The sequence below is a fragment of the Mytilus trossulus genome, chromosome 1 (genome assembly GCF_036588685.1).
Source record: "Mytilus trossulus isolate FHL-02 chromosome 1, PNRI_Mtr1.1.1.hap1, whole genome shotgun sequence".
Lineage (NCBI taxonomy): Eukaryota > Metazoa > Mollusca > Bivalvia > Mytilida > Mytilidae > Mytilus > Mytilus trossulus.
Window position 1 is genome coordinate 83266226 of NC_086373.1, and position 20302 is coordinate 83286527.

The 20302-nt window shown below is 30.6% G+C and overlaps 1 protein-coding gene across 1 annotated transcript; it reads left to right on the top strand.

The window, feature by feature from the left end:
* The first annotated feature begins 791 nt into the window (after nt 1-791).
* Nucleotides 792-16208, top strand: LOC134687406 (plexin domain-containing protein 2-like). The gene is made up of 14 exons (XM_063547672.1): nt 792-1002; nt 1701-1801; nt 3364-3486; nt 3806-3875; nt 5388-5513; nt 6006-6059; nt 6928-6992; nt 8537-8621; nt 9221-9319; nt 9848-9990; nt 10900-11010; nt 12161-12197; nt 14907-15034; nt 15404-16208. Exons 1-14 carry the CDS (start codon nt 963-965, stop codon nt 15524-15526), a joined length of 1305 nt encoding a protein of 434 aa, XP_063403742.1. The 5' UTR covers nt 792-962; the 3' UTR covers nt 15527-16208.
* Nucleotides 16209-20302: the final 4094 nt, after the last annotated feature.

The window sequence follows — 20302 nt, forward strand, 5'->3', positions numbered from 1 at the left end:
TGCTACATCAATCCTAAAACACAAAATTGTTGCAAAGTACTTGTCTTACATTTGTTCCATAAAATATAATGGCCAACGTTAATACAAGTATCTCGTCTGAGAACAGTTAAATCTGATTCCAACAACAAATATTCTTCAATTGACATTGTCTAGAAGTTTGATTTTTGATTGACAACATATTTAATTGTTACGTTTTGATGACGTCTTCTTCAACAGTAATTGGCATTCCAATGGGAACAAACTGTGCCCTCTTATTGCCGACTTGTTCTTTTATTCATATGCCGCAGAATTTATAACGAAATTTATTCAGAAGAAAGAAATGAATGTAGAAGTTTTTTGTGGTAGATTCACACCGTATCTTCTTATCAAAGTCTTTATTTGTTTTGTAGAAAGTGCGAATAAAAGTGTTTGTATTATATTAAGTATAAAAATGTTGATATCTGTTACAAGTATATATATGTTTTAATCCAATACTTTATCAAATAATATGAATGGCTATATTAATAACTCAAAAACATCATTCAAAATGGGGATTAATGTACTCTTAAAAAGCAAATTTAAAAGGGGACGATTATTTTTATTTTCAAATAAAAAGCAACACACAATTAATAGAGGTCTGCTGCTTTATTCTCATTTCAAAATATATCAAACATTACTGGAATAACATATTATAATTGCATGAAAACTCATTTAACAAGAATAATTGATGCATGCGATATATGTATATATGTCATTATGTCTTTGTTATATCTTTGTATTTTGTATTTAAAACAGGAAGAATATAATTGACTTTAAAATTGTGTGTCTATATAATACGCAACACCCGTAAAGAACGTAAATAAAATGTATTGATGCGTTCAACAGATTTATTTTTTAGACTAGGAAGTATTATATGAAATGGTTTCTATTGTGAATACTTAATGACAGGGCATACATTTTTTATTATAAGCTGTGCATGACATATGGAGTACCTTTTGTTTTATATCTTCTATATTATAGCATGTAAGTATATAGAAACTTTACGATATAATGTACTATACCTATACTGAATCAGGACACATGATTTGTACACTAACAATTTATGGCATACGTATTTTTGGACCTCTTACAGAAATCAGATTTGGTAAACCCTTTCACCATACGTCTAGTAAGTGATGTATCTTACAACTATAAGCCCACATTTTAAAGAACCGTTAGAAATGAGAAAAATGTAACCAGTATCTTGACCAGACAAAAACTGATGAAAAAACAAACATTCCCTATGTTATTTTCAAATGCTGTAAAAATTTCGAGTCCATTACTTTACCATAGCTACTTTTCAGATCGGTTGATTATTATCGTGTTTTTGTGTATCACTATATTCAGTGCTTGTTCACAACTACACGTTTAACAACCAATCAACAATTCACGTTACTTGACATTATACTTTACTATCTAGTAATCATTGTAAAATTATAAGCCTTGCATATAACTTATAAGTAATGATAATGTAAACGCTTCATAAATAACTTGGGAAGTAAGAAAAATCAACAGAGACGAGTGAAAAACATCATAAGAACAAAGTTTTATTTCAGTGCATTTATAATGTTTATTTACATGCAATTAAAACATGAAACAGGTCATTTTTCATTTATTGAAAGGAGTATTTAAATACCTTTGGAAGAATTCCAATAAAAATAACTCGGTTATTTTTATTACAGTATCGTGTGTTTTGTCAATAAAACATGAGCATAGACAGTTGGTATACAAGGAGCATGAAATCGTAAAGAGACAAAGTGCACCTCCAGACAACGAAACAACGGTAAATGAAAATGAAACAAACTCTTATTTCTTTGGTCATATCTGCTGTCTTAGTTCTGAAATAATTATGCTGAGTTCTTTCGTTTCCCTACGACTACAAAATATGTTGTAAATTGGTATGGATAATAACTGTGCTTTTTGCCGATCCATCTGATATGGTGCCGAGTAGAGACAGAACAATATTGGTTATGGGGTATGCCAGTTGCTCCTGTTTCTCAAATAGGATTACAAAACGTTTTTCATTTCTTTTCTCATTTATTCTGCTCATATTCAATAAATGTTACCTGACTTTTGACATTCATAAATTTTCCCGATTTCACTAAATGATGTTATTAGAGAAATAAGTGTTATTAACTTGCCTTTCGGTACCAACAGTTACTCATCTATTCAACCATTAACAATTCCAAAATATTTCGTTCGTCAAAATTATGTGATATGTCGGAAGTTTATTTATATTTCAGTCTCTTTACAAGATCTTGCTTTTATCTGGGTTTTTTTACCATTGGGGATTCAAGTCTTATGCCATCTTCTCTAGCCAAGGGTTACTATCTACTTCATTCCTCTCCACCCTTTTCAGAATAAGTTTTTGTAATAACATTTGTGATAACAATGTTCCGCCATCTATCGGTAAATTAAAGTCACCATTCCAAATACATTATTCTTGACCAATGGTAGCACCTGAACTCTTCAATTTGGAAGTAAAAACACGGTAGCGTCTAGATTCTGAACACTTGGTTAAGCAGGAGACAAAAATATACGTTGACATTCATGCATTTGTGCAAGATACATGCAGAAACTTCTATTAATTGATTAAAAACATTCAAATTGTCACTAAATATAGTCGTATGGTAAGGATGTAATGACTTGTTGCACAATAAGCACGTTGCAATTGTTTACAAACACTTTCTACATTTACTAATGCTCATGTTAAAGTAGCTTTTTGATTGGATGCAGCGAGTTTCTACTGCAAGCAATGAACATCATTACATTGTGTCTCCGAAACTCTATCTCAATCCGCCAAGAGAGAAGAGGATGAACGTAACCCTTGGTTAGCGAAGATGGTCTTATGCATCTATCTAATATCAATGACCGAATTTTATTTTTTTTTCCTTTTTTCTGATTCATATGAAAACAACATTGTTGGGGTTTTTTTACAAATGTAAGATAGATGCTGTATGTGCTTTGGTACGGAAAGTCATATCCTTTATGGCGTTCTATCGAAATTAACGTTTTGGTATTGAAAGATAAGTAAAAATAACCGCATTTATTTTACTATCATATATTGACAATTATCAAATAAATCGTAATTGATATTAAAAGCATTTTAATGTCAATAACAGAACCTTCCCTTTTTTTGTAATGTATGGAATACATTGAATTATAAGTAAATCACTTATTAATCTATTATTTTGTTCTTGTTTTCTAGTATTTGTGTGTATATCCATTTAAGCAGGAATGTATTTACTTAAGTTGTTTGTTTTCAGTGATATGAAGAATAATTATCAAATGAATTTCACTACTAATATTGCAAATAAACTAAGCTGGAAATATATTGTTATTCAGATAACAGACACCCATGACTATTACACATCTAGAATTATATCTGATCCAGATGAAGCCTACTGGAATGAATTGGAAGGACACACGAAACATACCCTATCTAATGACCACCATCTTCGATACTCGGTAATATAAATAGTAAATGTATAAAATTTAAGTGTCAAGGTTTTGATATCTCAACTGTTTTATTCGTTTAATACAAAATTTAATCCTGGTATCTATGATAAGTTTATTTATTTTTACAAATTATGCATTATCATTTTGGAAGTAACAAAGCCTTCATTCAAATTATTTTTCAAAACTCATGTAATTGAAAATGTAAGATTTAAAAATCTAAATGGAAATTTATCAAAATTCAAGTTCTGACAGCAGTTCGAATAACTAAAAAGCTTTCGTATAAAAATGTTTTTGTTTTTTAATCAAACGTTTGGATTTTTTTTCTCAGTTTGTTACAGTGTCATTTCAATTTCCCTTTTACGGACACCTGATGAATAGATTTGCAATCACAACACAAGGTAAGACAGTCTACATTACCAGAGTAATCGTTCTTAGTGCGAACATATATGCATATGGAGCGTCTGGATGACCAAGAATATATTAACCCACGTCTTAAAAAGGATAAGATAACATAGATCATCAAAGATATTATATCATACAATAGACATGGTATAAAATAATTACACAAATACAAAGAACACAATAATATACAATACCACATATACCAAAGGACATGGTCGCAGTTACTTGTAAATAGTTGAAAATTATTTCCCCTCATACTGTGGATTCATTAATATTCGTTGGGTACCAATTTTCGTGGATTTCGTGGGTACAGGAGAACCACGAATTCAAATGTCCAACGAAATACAAATTTTGTAAAGGAATGAGTGTAGACTTTGCCAAAACCACGAAATTAAATATCCACGAATATGTAAGTTTTCCTCAAACCACGAAAATTGGTACCCACGAAAATAATGAATCCACGGTAATATAAAAAGTAAAATAACAAAAATACTGCACTCTGAGAAAAATTCAAAAACGGAAAGTCCCTTATCAAATACCAAAATCAAATGATAAAACACATCTAACAGATGGACAACAACTTTCATATTTCGGACTTGGTACAGGCATTTTTCAAAAGTAGAAAACGGTGGATTGAACCTGGTTTTATAGCACTAAACCTGTCACTTGTATGACAGTCGCATCATATTCAGTTATTTTTACAACTATGTGTGTAAAATCGTGTCGTCGAACACTCTTATACCAATGACTGCAAACAATAAGACGATTTCATACAGCAACACCAAAAACAGTAAAAGAATTTGATAATGTTAAATATAAAAAAAAAGATGGGAGAATTCGATCCATGACAGTTGCAAAGTTATATAGCAATAGCTCATATTGACCTTTTGCTCAAGTGAATCAAAACTAATCGTCTCATAACATTTATTCCAATATCCAAACTTATACTATCAATCAAGATATAGAAATTTAGACAAGATTCTCAAACAATTGGTCCGAATAACAATCCTGCCAAAAAAAGCTCCTATTAGAACGAATATTGATACGAATATAAATAAGACACAACACAGAGTTTTCACAAAGCACATATTTCAAAGGAAAACATTGATTTGTTGTTCTGGTTAATGCTTTGTTGAGGTTCAGTAAACTGACGTTTTTGCAAATTAAAAACGATGAAGGAAAAACATTCAACACAATGGCTTAAATGAATTTATATATATTTATATATATATATTTATATGCAAGTCAAAACAAAACGTCCTGAATCGAATGACAAATGCAAAAGATAACATAATCAAACGAATGGAAAACAAGGTTAGAGATACTTTATAGTGCCAATTCTACGTCTTTAATAATAGCTTCATGTTTTCGTTTTATTAAAAAAAAATTTTTTATGGCTTATTGTGATGATGTGATAGTTACACCATTATAACCAACCAGCGAAGTTTTCAAATGCACCCAAGCTCTAATCAGTTATATAACTACATGTTTAATATTTTTTATTTCAGGATTTCTTTATATGAGTACTTTTACTCACCCTGATTTAGACTGGGCGTTTACCCATTATATTGCACCGTTAATGGGGAACTTTGACACCATTGGGAATGACTCACACATTCTGTACAAAGACGATGGTAAGTTTTCTGACGTATATAGGCCAACTGATAACATTCTAAAATTATAAACTAAATAAAAATGTATTTTTCAAGAACAATAAGGGAAAAAAGTAATGTCAGTTGCCAAATCATGTTGAAAGTTAATTAAGTACATCACTTGTATAACTTCAAAATGTGTCCAACATGCAGAATTAAACACTGAATTTTGCAATTTAATTTGTCAAAATTTGTTTTGAATTCATTTTCCTTTAAGTGTAGGTAGTACGGCTATATTAACAGATCATCATGATAATAAATAACATTTGTTTTATCGGATAGATATTTCCTCATAATAAATTAATGAATATAAAATTGGTTTCGATAGGATCATATACATGTACTTATTTCAAGAACATGTTGGATATTAAGTTTGTACGTATGTCTGTTTCTTCTTTATACATGTAAGACACAGATTGAAATTGACTTTAGTCTTCATTGATTTTCATTAATGTTTTTATGTTATAATTGTAGGACACAGTTTTGTTATAGAATGGAGAAATGTTGAACTAAATGACCAACCTGAGAGTACGTAGCTATACACATATTGCACATGTTACAATTATATGTCTCTAATTGGCATGATTGCGTTTGGTTTTTTTTTGGTGGGAGTTATGGAGCAATTACCATCAATATCTGTAGGAAATTTTTTTATAAAACTAAACTTTTATCTTTTTCTTTTTTTGCACTTATATGTTTCTGTTACATGTTTCATTGTCTTTTTCTTATAGTTGATGCGTATCCCTTGGTTTGAGTTTCGACTTCTGAATAGCGTTATAATAATGCTCTATTTGTTTAATGTTTTTAAAAATTAACGAACTATTGTTTAGGAATATATTAACTAAGTTCTGTATGCACGTTATGTACATTTATAAGAAATGATTGATATATACATTGTTATCAAAAACAAATTGTGTATGGTCTTTGCTGCTAATTAACTCTCTGGTTTTGGTGTCGAAGTTTTTAATGAACCATTTTCATTTAAAATTATTTCTGTTTTTACGTGTTTTATATCAAACTTAGGTCTTCTAGTATACAAAATGTATTGATCTTGTTGTTACATTTTAAGGATCGTATGACTTGAAGTGAAGTTTCGGTAGACATGCATAATAAATTAAAGCTCATTTGAATTTGTGGGCATGTGTCACAATCAAATCATGTGTAAAGAGGTAAAACAATTAGAATTGCTACCAATTAAACCAGTTTTGTCAATAATTTATCAGTATTAAGATATTCTTTTTTTATAATTAAATGTACTGTAGAGGTAATCACTTTAAGCGGAACACTAACACATTCTGCATTCAATACTAATAAAAAAATGTTTTCTTCGAACACAATTTTGTAAAAAACAATGGATGATATGTTGATAATATTTCAAACATGTTTTTCTTCATAGAAGGGGCCTACACCTACCAGGCCACACTTTTTGAAAATGGTACAATATTATTAGCTTATAAGTCAGTAAGTATATTCATGAAACATTTAATAAGCTTTGTTGCGTTGCATTGTATATGTTTATAGCTGTTCAAAGCAAAATCCTAAAATTCTTCCGAAGCTGTGTCGAAACACAATACAATACAGATACTGCATATTCTTGAATAAAAAATCCTCTTGTCAAATGCGTTTAGGACTTTGTGCTATATGTATACCCTTATATTAACTAACTAAGCTACCTTGTCATGCTGTTTTGATGCTGTAGTTATAATTTCTACGTTGTTGATATATACTATTTGCTCACTGATGAGCCGAAGGCCTTATGATGATCTCTAGTTTAATACTTCTGTTTTATGTGTTCTCTTGTGGATAATTGCCTCATTGATATTAATACCACATCTTGTTTTGTTAAATAAATATACTTTAAAAATGTTGCACCATGATTGTTTTTGAGAAAAATTTCCTTTTTTTTTCCTTTTCATTGTTTACATGTATGTAGCTATTCCTAAATGTATTTTTAATGCGAGAATGTAGCATTTTGTACTTTTATCAAAGTAGCATTGTACTCCAACTTTTGTAATGGTCTTCTGGTTCTAGCATTGAAGTGTGAGTATTTAAACTGATGTAAGGGGTAAACAATCATAACTGTGACAATGAGACCAATCATAACATTAAAGGCATTGATAATTTGCTCGGGGATTTTTATAGAACGTGTCGAGATTTCATTGTCAGAAACACCATGTCCCTTTTAATTGAGTCATTTGTGAAAGAATTGTCGCGATTGGCAAGAAAATCAATACTGGTATCTATGATGTCTGTGTTACTAACAGGTATACCTAAAGTGATATTTACTCCATTTTAAAGTTTAGCAACAAGAGTACAAAAAATAATGCTTTAAGATTTGTATATATAATTTATGTAAGAGGAATTGAGATGTTATTTCTATGGGTTGCACTTTGTAAATACAGCTGTTTCTCAAAACACGACGTTTTTGGAAGATCTTCAATATTCATAGAAAATTAATTTTGTTTACATACTGGTTCCCAGTTATGCTCTCTGTATTCCATCTCACAGAGACATAACTTGGGAATGTTACCAGTAAATAAACATGTGCATATTGTGTACATTGAAATCTGTGGTAACCTTTCATTCGAGGTAGGGGCAGTTAAGACAATTGGTGTTAGTTTAAACTCTGAGAAGTTCAGTGCATATAAACGTTGAAAATATGCCGCACAGCCCTAATAATTGTTTTGCATATAAACTTTCAATTCTAGGATAAGATTTTTTTCACCACTTCAAAGTAAAAGTGGTACAATTTTAGCCGTAAAAAGAGTTCCTATAGGAAATTGCATGCAGTGTCAATATTAACAGAAATACAACCTTTAGAATGTAATTCCTGTTTCTTCTATAATATAATCCAATCTTTCATTCTTTAAAAGATAATCTCTAAATATTTCTCAATGCACAATTTTTTAGCATTTATGTGAGAATAATCTATTCTAAGTGTATATCTATTTAATTGATGTCAGGAACAATCTAGTAGTGAAAACATAATTTTTTACCTATTACAGATTCCAGATACGAATATATCTGGTCAGGAATGGCCGGTTAAAGTTGGTATATCGGACGCTTACTACTATGATCGGGAATTCTATTGTAAGTAATTGGAATACTGTATGCATATGTGGAAATAACAACGATACATTGATTTAAAGTTAGTCTACATTATGTGTTTTGAGCATTTTGAATAGGACAGTGCTATTTTTATTTTATACAAATCCCAATGAACAAGAGTTGTAGATTTTATTGGTTAGGGCTTCATTGTTATTCTTACAGAATGAATTCATAGAATTTGGAAAGGAATATAATAATATTCACCGAATTAAAATCGCGACTGAAGGAGTTAATATCTTTGCTTTTAAACACATTAAATATACTAGACTTATAACAAAGGGATTAATATAATTTGCCAAATTTGTTTCCCAATCCACTATAAATAAATATGTTTAAATAAAATGGGGTTTTAAACTATCAATTGCTATAGATTCCAGATTCATTTAGGACTGAAAAAGTAATTCAAATTCTATTTAGTGACTGTCTAATGCTTTTTGTTTTATATAAAACTTCAAAAATACCAGGTACCATAATATTCGTCAAACTTTTGTTTAGAGCGAATAAAAAATAGAGCTCATTATGAATTATTGTGATTTTATTTCGGATTTCGATATTTTAGTTTTTTTTACTTTTTATTTCAGTTGGAGGATACATCAGATATATAGTTAAATACCATGACATAAAAATAAATGTGACAGACCTTGGTGATAACACTGCTGTTGTATTGGATCCTTTACCGAGTAAGTCCAAAATACTAGTAGTTTAGAATTATATACGCATTTGATTGATCTCCGCTCTTCTCTATGTCTTATTTGTGCATAGGGGACATGGTTTGTAGAAGGAACTGTTCTATTATGTTTACCATGTGAAACCCCTATTGGTCTTTATTTGCAATGATGATGCAACCTTCAAGTCGATTAATTAGATATAGGAAGATGTGGTGTGAGTGCCAATGAGACTGTATGTTATTTTCCCTTAATCAAGCATCCTTTGGTAGATTTGTACTCATCTAATTCAATGCAAGTAATATTGCTACAAAGAACAAATATCATGAACTTTCTTATTCTTTATCACACTTTTCAACCTCTCTCAAAAGATATCCTTTTTTTTCTATTTTGCAACTTTTTTAAACATCATTTAATAACACTATATATCTATAACTCTGTTGAAAATGAGAGAGGCATTGTACTCATATTTAATTATTTCCATCTGAATTGCTACTAAATTTTGATAAAAAATGCGTTTATTTGATGTAAAACAATTTTCAGCTTGTAATCAAGCTAGAACATGTGAAGATTGTACATCATTGAATATTGGGTTTAACTGTTCTTGGTGCCATGCAGTATCAAGGTGTTCTGATGGAATAGACAGGCATATGCAGGCATGGGAAAATAATGGCTGTGCAAATAATGTAAGTTGACAAAATCACTGGTACTTTATCACTGTAGTGTCTGCATGATTTTTTTTTAAAAGAGCAATACAGACATTTGTTTAGAAATTAAACAATCTGATTGGATAACAACAAAAAATGTTGCATAATCGTCATGATATTCACATAAAATCAATGCTGGAAAACACACCTATTGGACAGTGTTTAGTGCGGGGTTCAGACAAGAAGAACGCATAGCTTATTTCAACCTTGTTTCCATTCCAAGTTGATTATTATGTTTTCCATATAAAGGGTAGGTATGTATTGTGATAACTTCTTTGTAGTAGTATCTTCTTTACAAACGCACCAACTGATATACATACAATTATGTAGGTGCTATATAGAGGAAGGAGAGTTCGTTTTCTAATATGCTTTAATCTAATCAGACAGTTTCGTACAAAAAACAGATGGTAGAACAAACCAAGAATGGCATTACAGGACGAAAAGACAGAAGACTAATTAAATACGTCATACTAATATAAGAAAAACTCGTTTGTGTATCCATGGCGAGAGTAAATTCGTTGAATGTCTCACTTTAATATTTTTGACACAATCGAGGACAAATATATCCTCTTCTTATATTACCATTCGTTCGCTATAGTAGTAAAAAATAAGGAAATTATAAAGGAACACAATATGAAAGGAAACATTGAAAGTTCAGGAAGGTAGCAGCAGCTATTTGTTTGACAATGCTGCTTAAGATAAAAACAAGATAGCCAAAAATTATTAAGGTTGTGTGAAGATTCACCATACTACATGTATTTGATTAAAATTAAAAGTATTTTATTGATGTATAAATTTGTTGTTGTTAATTGTTTAACATATCTCAAATGTGTTCGTAATGTTAACGTTATTCTTGTGACATGTAACTTTAAATTTATAATGACCTAGGGCTTTGATACATTGGATAAATGCACGATACCACCAACAACAATCCAATCTACAACAACGACAAAACCAACAACTACGAGAATGCTACAGACAACAATAGCATCACCAAGGGTAATTTGATTAATATATTTTATTTTACTGAAAACTGTTTGTGTGCTTTTGTATAGCTGGAAATAACACATCTTTAAATGATTTCAAATTTGTTTTTTCAAAATGAACATGTTTTGGCAATTTTTTGTTGTTGTATACATAAGTAAAGAATTTCGCACATTTCACGATTTAAATCCTTTAACTCTTTATATTGATTTCAAATCTTAGTTTCTAATTCAGTGTTCTAAAACAAAACCATTGTAAATGCATGCATAACGAATCAAACCCAGAAAAAAGTTATATTTTTAAAAGTCATATGAAACCTCAAATTAAAAAAAGAGTGGATATGGGTGTTTTTTTATAACAAAACGAATAGTTTTCATTTTTAAACTTATGTTCATATACTTTTTCCTGAAGTTGACTGTTTAATTTATTTACATACTTTTTTTAACTACATGCTTCCAAGAAGCAATTTGCCGACATGCAAGTGACCTTAGCGTAGCCCTTTTCGTAAAAATCTGCTGATCGCAATACGCATGGACATGTCACTGAAATAAACTATTATCTGAGTGTACATGTTATTCACGTGCTCAGTATCCATGCCTCTTTGTTAATTGTTTACTTTAAGGTGACAATCGGTATAGGACGGCTTCAAAACACGACAATTATTGAGCTGCCATATTTTCACATCAAAAGTGTGTCAGAAATCATATCTGATATTCTTCCCCCAGTCATAATAACCTTCCATCATTACCGAACTGAACAAAGAAATAACACAACGGGTGCCGTATACGGCACAGGAATTGCTTACCCTTCTGGAGCACCTGATTTCACTCCCGGTTTTTAGTGGAGTTCGTGTTGTTTCTTCTGTATTATTTATAACTGTTGATGTAAATGTCATTTTTTTTTCTTAGTCTTTGTGTACTCCTTGGTTTTGATTGTTATTGTCTTTGTATCACCTTTCGAGGCATCAATGTTGAGCTTTTTCACATAATTGACATAAACCAATTTCTTTTACCACAAGGCGTGTATCATCACATTTTGCTTAAGAGCCAATAGTCATTCAGCATATAGTTTAATCAGGAAAAAAATACAACATATTTTCTACTTTATTAATTGTCAGCAATATATCATTTGACAACATATACATTTTGTCTGCTCTTTTTTTCAGAAACAACCCCAAAGTGATGCAGTTCGTTCCAGTGATAGTAAGTTTGCTGACTATTTATAAAAAAAAATGCAGCTTAAGGTAGATCACAAGTATATCTTTTTTGAGACAGATTTTTTTTTATAATTTGCCAAAATGAAGATTTAACTATGCTTTTTTCAAAAATTAAATAAAAAGTCTGGGTCACCGTGCTATTTTTCAAACTATAAGCCGTTGAAAATTGCCAAAATTTGGTTAGTTTGTTCATGAAAAAACACATCAGTGTTCAGAAAAAAAGTTCTATGAGAAAGAATTTTGAAATAAATTCTGAGAAGAAAGGTTTTATAACATGTTTTAAGAATATAAATAAATACATGGTGTCACCCAACTTGTTTTCTTGCTAGTAGTAAAAATTTTAAAAAATCCATATTAGCCCAATATAAATTTTGTACTAAAAGAGTTATCTCCCCTTAAATGGCTCCTTTGAAAAAATGATTTTTAAAACCAAAAAAATGATATTTGTTAAAATATTTTGGATAAAACCATTAATTAACAAGTTTTCTTTAAAAAGAAAAACAGTCTTACCAATGAAATGCAAATCTGTCTTCAAATTTGCAGATTTATGCAAATAACTAGACCGATTTTGTACTGATTGTACAAGTCAAGATGGCTGTATACAATTAATCTACCTCAATAAAAAATCACTTGTTTGATGTCTTTAGATATTCTTTTTTCTGCACTCAGTTGATATCAATTCTGATTTTGTTTATAAACTCGACATAAGCAATACTCATTATATAATTAATGATAACAGTCAGGATCCTACTTCGTCAAAATTATCTCCCCATTACGCCAGTTCATTTTCACAATCGTAGAAACGGAAGCCATTGTAGGGATGACGCGCTACCAATTTTACTCTTGGAAACCAATAAATTTATCCACATTGCACCATTACGATCCTTATATGTCAGTTGTATTTTTAAAGACAAATGTATCAACTAGCTAATGAGCATAAGTTAATAATCTTGTATGTATTGATTCAACTTAAAACTATTGTCTGATCGGTTGTCAGGTGGAATTTTCGAAATTCATAAACATTTAAAAAAAAATCGAATTAAATATTTCGTGGAAGGGCAGACTAGATTTTTTAAGTGTATGAAGACTATAAACTCTAGTTATCACACAAAAAAAAATAGAATTTTTCGAAGATATGCATTTTCATCATCCAACTTGAAAGACTGTCGTCAAGTACTTTCAGTAAAAAAAAATAGCTATTCGAACACACCTTCTCTGTTTTTGTGACTCATTAGATAGGTTTTTTATTTGACCCATATATTTCATCTTTTAGTACTGTGATTTTTTTGTGTTATAACGTCAACCTGTAGCTTTAATATATAAAAATGATAGAATCTGAAGCGAGACGATGTATGAAATATTCTTACTTTGTACGATATCAAGACAAAATACTCAACTCAAACACGCCCTAATATTAAAAGGCGCACTCGATTTTCTCTTTTTGATACAATTGTTACCCATTTTTTGGATTTTTTTCTTAAGTCACATAATGGAAGGGCAGACACGAAAATTACTGAACTAATAGATTGATATGTTTTCCGTCCGTGGTATTTGTTTAAAAAAAATCGGAGGTTATGCATTTTTGTCATCCAACTTGAAATACCCATGTCGTCGACTTGATATCTAACTGTTCTGCTTAACTATAAACTAGATAAATTGAAAACTTATGCAAATGGGGTTTTTAAAATAAAACACCTCGTAATTGAAAGGAAATTGCAATTTTGTTTGTTTCTATTAACTTTTAAAATTTTTGTCACTATAGTAAACAATACAGTAAATATTTATCGCCTTCTCTAATAAAGAGCTTCGATTCTTTTGTTCTATTTTAACCTGGTTTCCGACTGTAAGCATACATGAAATTAAAGAAAATACTTATCCATGAAATACATGTGCATGTAAAATCAAACCAAATGAAAGGCCATAATTTCCTAGAACAAAAATCATATAACGTAACATGTACTTGTATATCTAAAACAATTTAATATAGTAAGGTCCGACAAGTTTGACTGTCCCTCTGGAATCTTTCGTCCCTCTTTTACCATTAATTTAAATAACCTTATCCTAATGTTATAATATCATGAAAATGTATACTTTAATGAAATAAAAACAAGGCGATGAAGCTTTATAAAGAAGTGAGGTACCAATGAGACTTCTATCAAGAAACAACATTACACACAATTAAAGAACCACACCTTCTCAACGAATTAAAACATACATGATCATGAATTCCATTTGACCCACTTTTGTTGGAGAAATTACTTTCCCTTATACTGCGAATGAGCAAAACATTTGAAAGTCAATATTTTAAATTTTACCAGCATGTAACAAAAAAGGACTCTAATAGAACAAACACAACCTTCGAAGGTATATATCACAGTATTAGATAAAAAAAAATCTGATGAATACTGTGAATTCATTAATATTCGTTGGATACCAATTTTCGTGGATTTCGTGGGTACAGGAGAACCCCGAATTCAAATGTTCAACGAAATATACATTTTGTAAAGGAATGAGTGTAGACTTTGCCAAACCACGAAATTAAATATCCACGAATATGTAAGTTTTCCTCAAACCACCAAAATTGGTACCCACGAAAATAAATGAATCCACAGTAAAAAAGAGATAAACCAAATTGTTTTGAAATATAATAACTCTTTTTTAAATCATCTAGCTTACTTCCTTTTTATTTATTCAGGTTCCAATTCTGCAGTAATAGCTATACCAATCGTACTATTTGTAGTGATTATTGTTGTCTTACTTGGTGTTTGGATATTTTATGCACGCACCCATCCTAATACTAGATCCGGTATATGGTTGATTGAGGTAAATAGCTTATTTCAATTTATGTTTGTATATCTTAATATTACATTCAATCGTCTCAGAACTGCACTTTCATTCAATTATCATCATTTTCCTTTTGATTGTTTATTTGAACTGACAAGATATACGATAAAAAGCGTAATTGAACAAAAACATTACAAACAGAAGAAACTATAACTAATATTAAAGGTGGTGAATGACGATATAAATGTTTGATATTAATTACACAACTATAGTGACTAACGGTCACAGTAAGTAAAATGCTTTGTTTTAATTATATGTTCATCTTTTCAAAATAATTGCTTTTATATAAAACTGCTAGATTTGTATTGCCTTTGAATATTGTATTTTTATCTATTTTTGCTGTTTTAGAATTCTCCACGGAGGATAAAAGAAAAGATTTCTGAGATATCATTTTTCAAGAACTCATCCAAAGAAGATAGTGTGCGCATAAAATCTAAATACGAGGCTCACGAAAATATAAGCAACGCTTGATTTTGCAAAGTTTCTTGGTGTAAGATGGTGTCGTCGATTTAATTGTATTGTAATCATTTTCTGCTATAAACAAATATGTATCATATTAAACAACTTATAAAGTGAACCAAGTTAATTAAGAACGTGTATTTTATGATTCAATGAATCCAATATAAATTATGTTTATAAACATAAGTCAATTTGTCCTTGTGCTATGGTCAATTAATATGTGCCACTAGAATATTTCAGTGTGGAACTAGAGTACTTTCTTATATTAGCAGAGGCGAGAATTTGACGGGTTTTTTTGTAAACTCTTGTGTAGTTTGCTTGATAAATATTCAACACTTGCAAAATACTATCTCACACAGACGAGAAATATTTCAACATTGTTATAAAATTATAAGTTTCTATGAAAGGTATGCAACAACTAACACAAATAATATTTTTTAAAAGTTTTCAAATCTTTTAATTAATAAAGTCGCCCATATCACAGCTTCATGTGAGTACTTTAATGTTTTACTTCTTTTCTGAAGCATGTGACCACATTATCAATGTCAAAAGATACTGGGGCTTGTGATAAGATTTTGGCAAATATGGGTGTATGTCAAAAATAGCGAAAAGACCATAATGAGTCTTTACCATCACCTATTCTATCATTTTATTCTATCAGAACAATATCCACGAATTCAGCAATTTTCTGTAGTTAAGGGTGGATGTCCTTTGTTGCGGTTCGATAACAAAAGATGTACTCATTGAAAAAATAATTCCATGGGATAATCATAGACAATCACACTCCGTGGATGCAATGTGTTACGTTAAATAACAAACTGATTACCAGTATTTTGGATACATGCATCTTTTGATTACATCATGTTAGCTTTTAGGTAGGTTTCATTATTCGTGTGTTTCTCTGTCTTGTATATTCTTCCATTTATTTGTATTGTAGTCCTGTCATGTATTGTTGTCATTTTAATGTTATATTTAACATTGTCCTAAATGCTGGAGGTTTGGCATGCCACATTGTCATATTATATTTGATGCATTCCCCTAAGTTTTAGTTTGAAACCTGGATTTTATTTTTTTTTCAATCGATATATAAGTTTCGAACAGCTGTATACTACTGTTGCCTTTCTCTATCTTCACCCATCCGATATGAACCTGCAGACGAAACAAATACACAGAAAATATGTATTAACAGATATGTTTTAAATATATTATTTTAGAAATCTTTACAAAATGTCGGAGTCAAATTCAGGAAGATTAAATCCAATAATAAAAAATAAAAGTTCCATAAGTATATAATCATTAAACTTTTAATATGTAAAAAGCTGCATGATATCAAACAAAATTAGTAAGTATCGACCTAGGAATTGTGTAGTAAGTCTTATTATCGCTATTTTGTGCATTTTTCGTTTGATCTTTTTTTGTGATAATTTTCATATCATGCTACTCGCTTGAGATGGAATAATTATCACTAGAAACTAAGGAGACCACGTGGCGTTGCTAACGAAATTGACATGAACATGATGAAATTGACAACGTCGTCATAGGTAAAATAGCGATAAATAGATTATCATTGGTCATCTCAACTCGCTTGCTTTTCTCACTTTCGCTGTACCAGCTCAAGCGAGAAGAATCAATCTCGTTGAGATGATCAACGATAATCTATAACTATACAAATCCTTTGTATCGACGTTTCATTCAAACTATCATACAGTATATTAATGATAATGACAATGTGCTTTAGTTTGTTGACAATGTAACCCTGAACTTAAATATCCTGTTGACAATGTTACCCTGAACTTAAATATCCTGTTAACTACAATTGATCGATGGGGTTTATCTTAATTATTTTCTAATCAATCAACTACCATACGACTTTATGTAAATAGATGGTTTATCCCCCGGAGTAGCAATACTTGAATTAAATATAATGCATTGTAACTTATAAATTGAATGTACAAAAACTATTCTTCCAAGTATTTAGGTCTTCGAAGGGACAATTTCAATACAAATTTAATGGGCAGTATATGTATACTTTTTTGTTCACAAAATCATGAAATGACAGATCGGACGTGGGTTATACCCCTTTTTTCTAATTTGTTTGTCTTTCTTTTCCAAAGTCCAAATTATAAACGGCAGTTCTGTAAATATTAACAGCATGTACATGTCATGCTATAATTATATCCTGATTTTTTTTTATACCAACAACACCTTTTTTTTAATTGTATATTGGAGGTTAACGAGTAAAATGCAATGTATACATAAAACATGCAGTAACTTCTCAGAAAGTATGAAAAGAAGCTAGTATTATCCTTTTACTCCAAGTTCCGTAATACATATCTTGTAAACTCATCAAATAATCTATAGCTTGGTGACTATGCCAACCACATATATCCCATAAAACACATCTATCTAATCGAGTTAAATGATAAATCAAATACACTTTAATAATAAGCTTGCCTTTTATCTAGAGCTTGACAAAAATATTGGTCGTTAAGGAACTACATTTAACTCGTTGCTCGTAATGTCAAATTATTCAAGCAGTATGAATCATTATATCTCGCAGTACTAATGAATACTACTTACTTACAATACAAAAGACTTTTTTTTATAAAGGATTTCTGTAACGAGGCTATTGAAAGAAGCTTCACAATGGTAAAATGGAAGTAATCTCTCGAAAAATTTACGGACCTTATCATCATTTGATTGAAGATTATCATGAACCCGTCCACCTTCAATAAAAGTTGATAACCGATTGCGACTTATTTCATACCTGCCAACTTTCCAAAATTCCCATGGGGGTTTTACATGCAATATGGCTCTGTAAGTCCTTCAAAACCTTCAAGGGGGCCTTCAGATATATTTAAATGTTGTTTTTGGGCTTCTCCATTCTCTTACAAGCCTTGTAAAATTAATTGGTTTGTTTAAAATTTGTTGACAAAATTGCTCTTTAAAAATTACCATTTGGGAGCCTCCATGGTGGAAATCCCCGCAAATAGTGAGAGGTATGTTAATACCTTACTTTGAATTTATCTGTTTTCCTTTCCTTTAAAGATGCGGATACTCCGTGTCTTGTTATGTTGCTCAAACTTTAGTTTTCCTTGCGTTGTCTTGTGAATTGTTGTATATCTTTAATATTTTTTCTTTTTAGCGACGCTATAATTATTTTTTTCCAACTAATGATTTTATTTTGTTCCATTTGTCTCCTCTGTCTCTTCTTTATACAAGTGTTAAAATTAAAAGTTGTGAACAGAGGTTATCAAAGATCACCAAATGCACTATTTGATAAAAAAAAATTCAAGTAAAACACAAAACAATTACTGACAAGGCTATTAACTGAATTAGAATAGGTGTAACAATGAAATAAAACGTTCAACCAGTGTTCTCTTTACTTACGGTAAAAGTTTATTACATCTCCCAGGTTTTTATCCAAGACGGCACACACAACTTAAGTGGGAGGAGTATATAGACTAAGATAATTTATTTACTGTGAAGTTTACTCAACTGAATGGATGCATTCCTTTACCAGGTGCATGAATATCAAGTATGTAGCGCTGTTATCTGAACTCGCGTGTTATTGCAATATAACGATTAACTTTAAAGAATATACATTAAAATCAGTCCAACAATTATATTAGGGATAACGAAAACAAGTAAGCAAGACATTATTAAGCTAATGTGAAACTGTCAAAGTGATTCTTATATGATAATATTTGTATTCTGGTCTTTTCTTTTTGCTAATATGCGTTTTTGTATGACTTTTTGTATTTCTTGGTTACATATGACGTAGCTCTGTACTTATTCATCCCTTCAGTGTGTTATATTTTTTATGATAATTTCGGTATTTTTTCTTTCATTTTTGCTAATGTGCTTTGTCTGTGTGCATTTTTTTGGTGTTTCTATCGCGCATGTTACGTTGCTCTGTCATTGTGGCACTTGGTTATGGTAATAATAGTTATTAAAGGTACCAGGATTATAATTTAGTACGCCAGACGCGCGTTTCGTCTACATAAGACTCATCAGTGACGCTCATATCAAAATATTTATAAGGTCAATCAAGTAAAAAATTGTAGAGCATTGAGGATCCAAAATTCCAAAAAGTTGTGCCAAATACGGCTAAGGGTATCTATGTCTGGGATTAGATAATCCTTAGTTTTTCGAAAAATTCAAAGTTTTGTAAACAGGAAATTTATAAAATGAAAACATAATTATTATTCATGTCAACATCGAAGTGTTGACTACTAGGCTGGTGATACCCTCGGGGACGAAACGTCCACCAGCAGTGACATCGACCTTGTGGTCTAAATAGGTACCAGGATTATAATTTAGTACGCCAGACGAGCGTTTCGTCTACATAAGACTCATCGGTGACGCTCATATCATAATATTAATAAAGTCAATCAAGTAAAAAGTTGTAGAGCATTGAGGATCCAAAATTCCAAAAGTTGTGCCAAATACGGCTAAGGAAATCTATGCCTGGGATAAGATAATTCTTAGTTTTTCGAAAAAATCAAAGTTTTGTTAACAGGAAATTTATAAAATGAATACATTATTGATATTCATGTCAACACCGAAGTGTTGACTAGTAGGCTGGTGATACCCTCAGGGACACAACTTCCAACAGCAGTGGCATCGACCAAGTGGTTTAAATAGTTATCAAAGGTACAAAGGTAAATGTTTATTTATATATCTGTTTGTTTTTATAGTGATTAAGACAGTAACACAAAGTTTACTGCTGTATCCCTATTTTGACATTTTTACCTTTTATGTCGTTTGTTTTGTTCACACATCGTT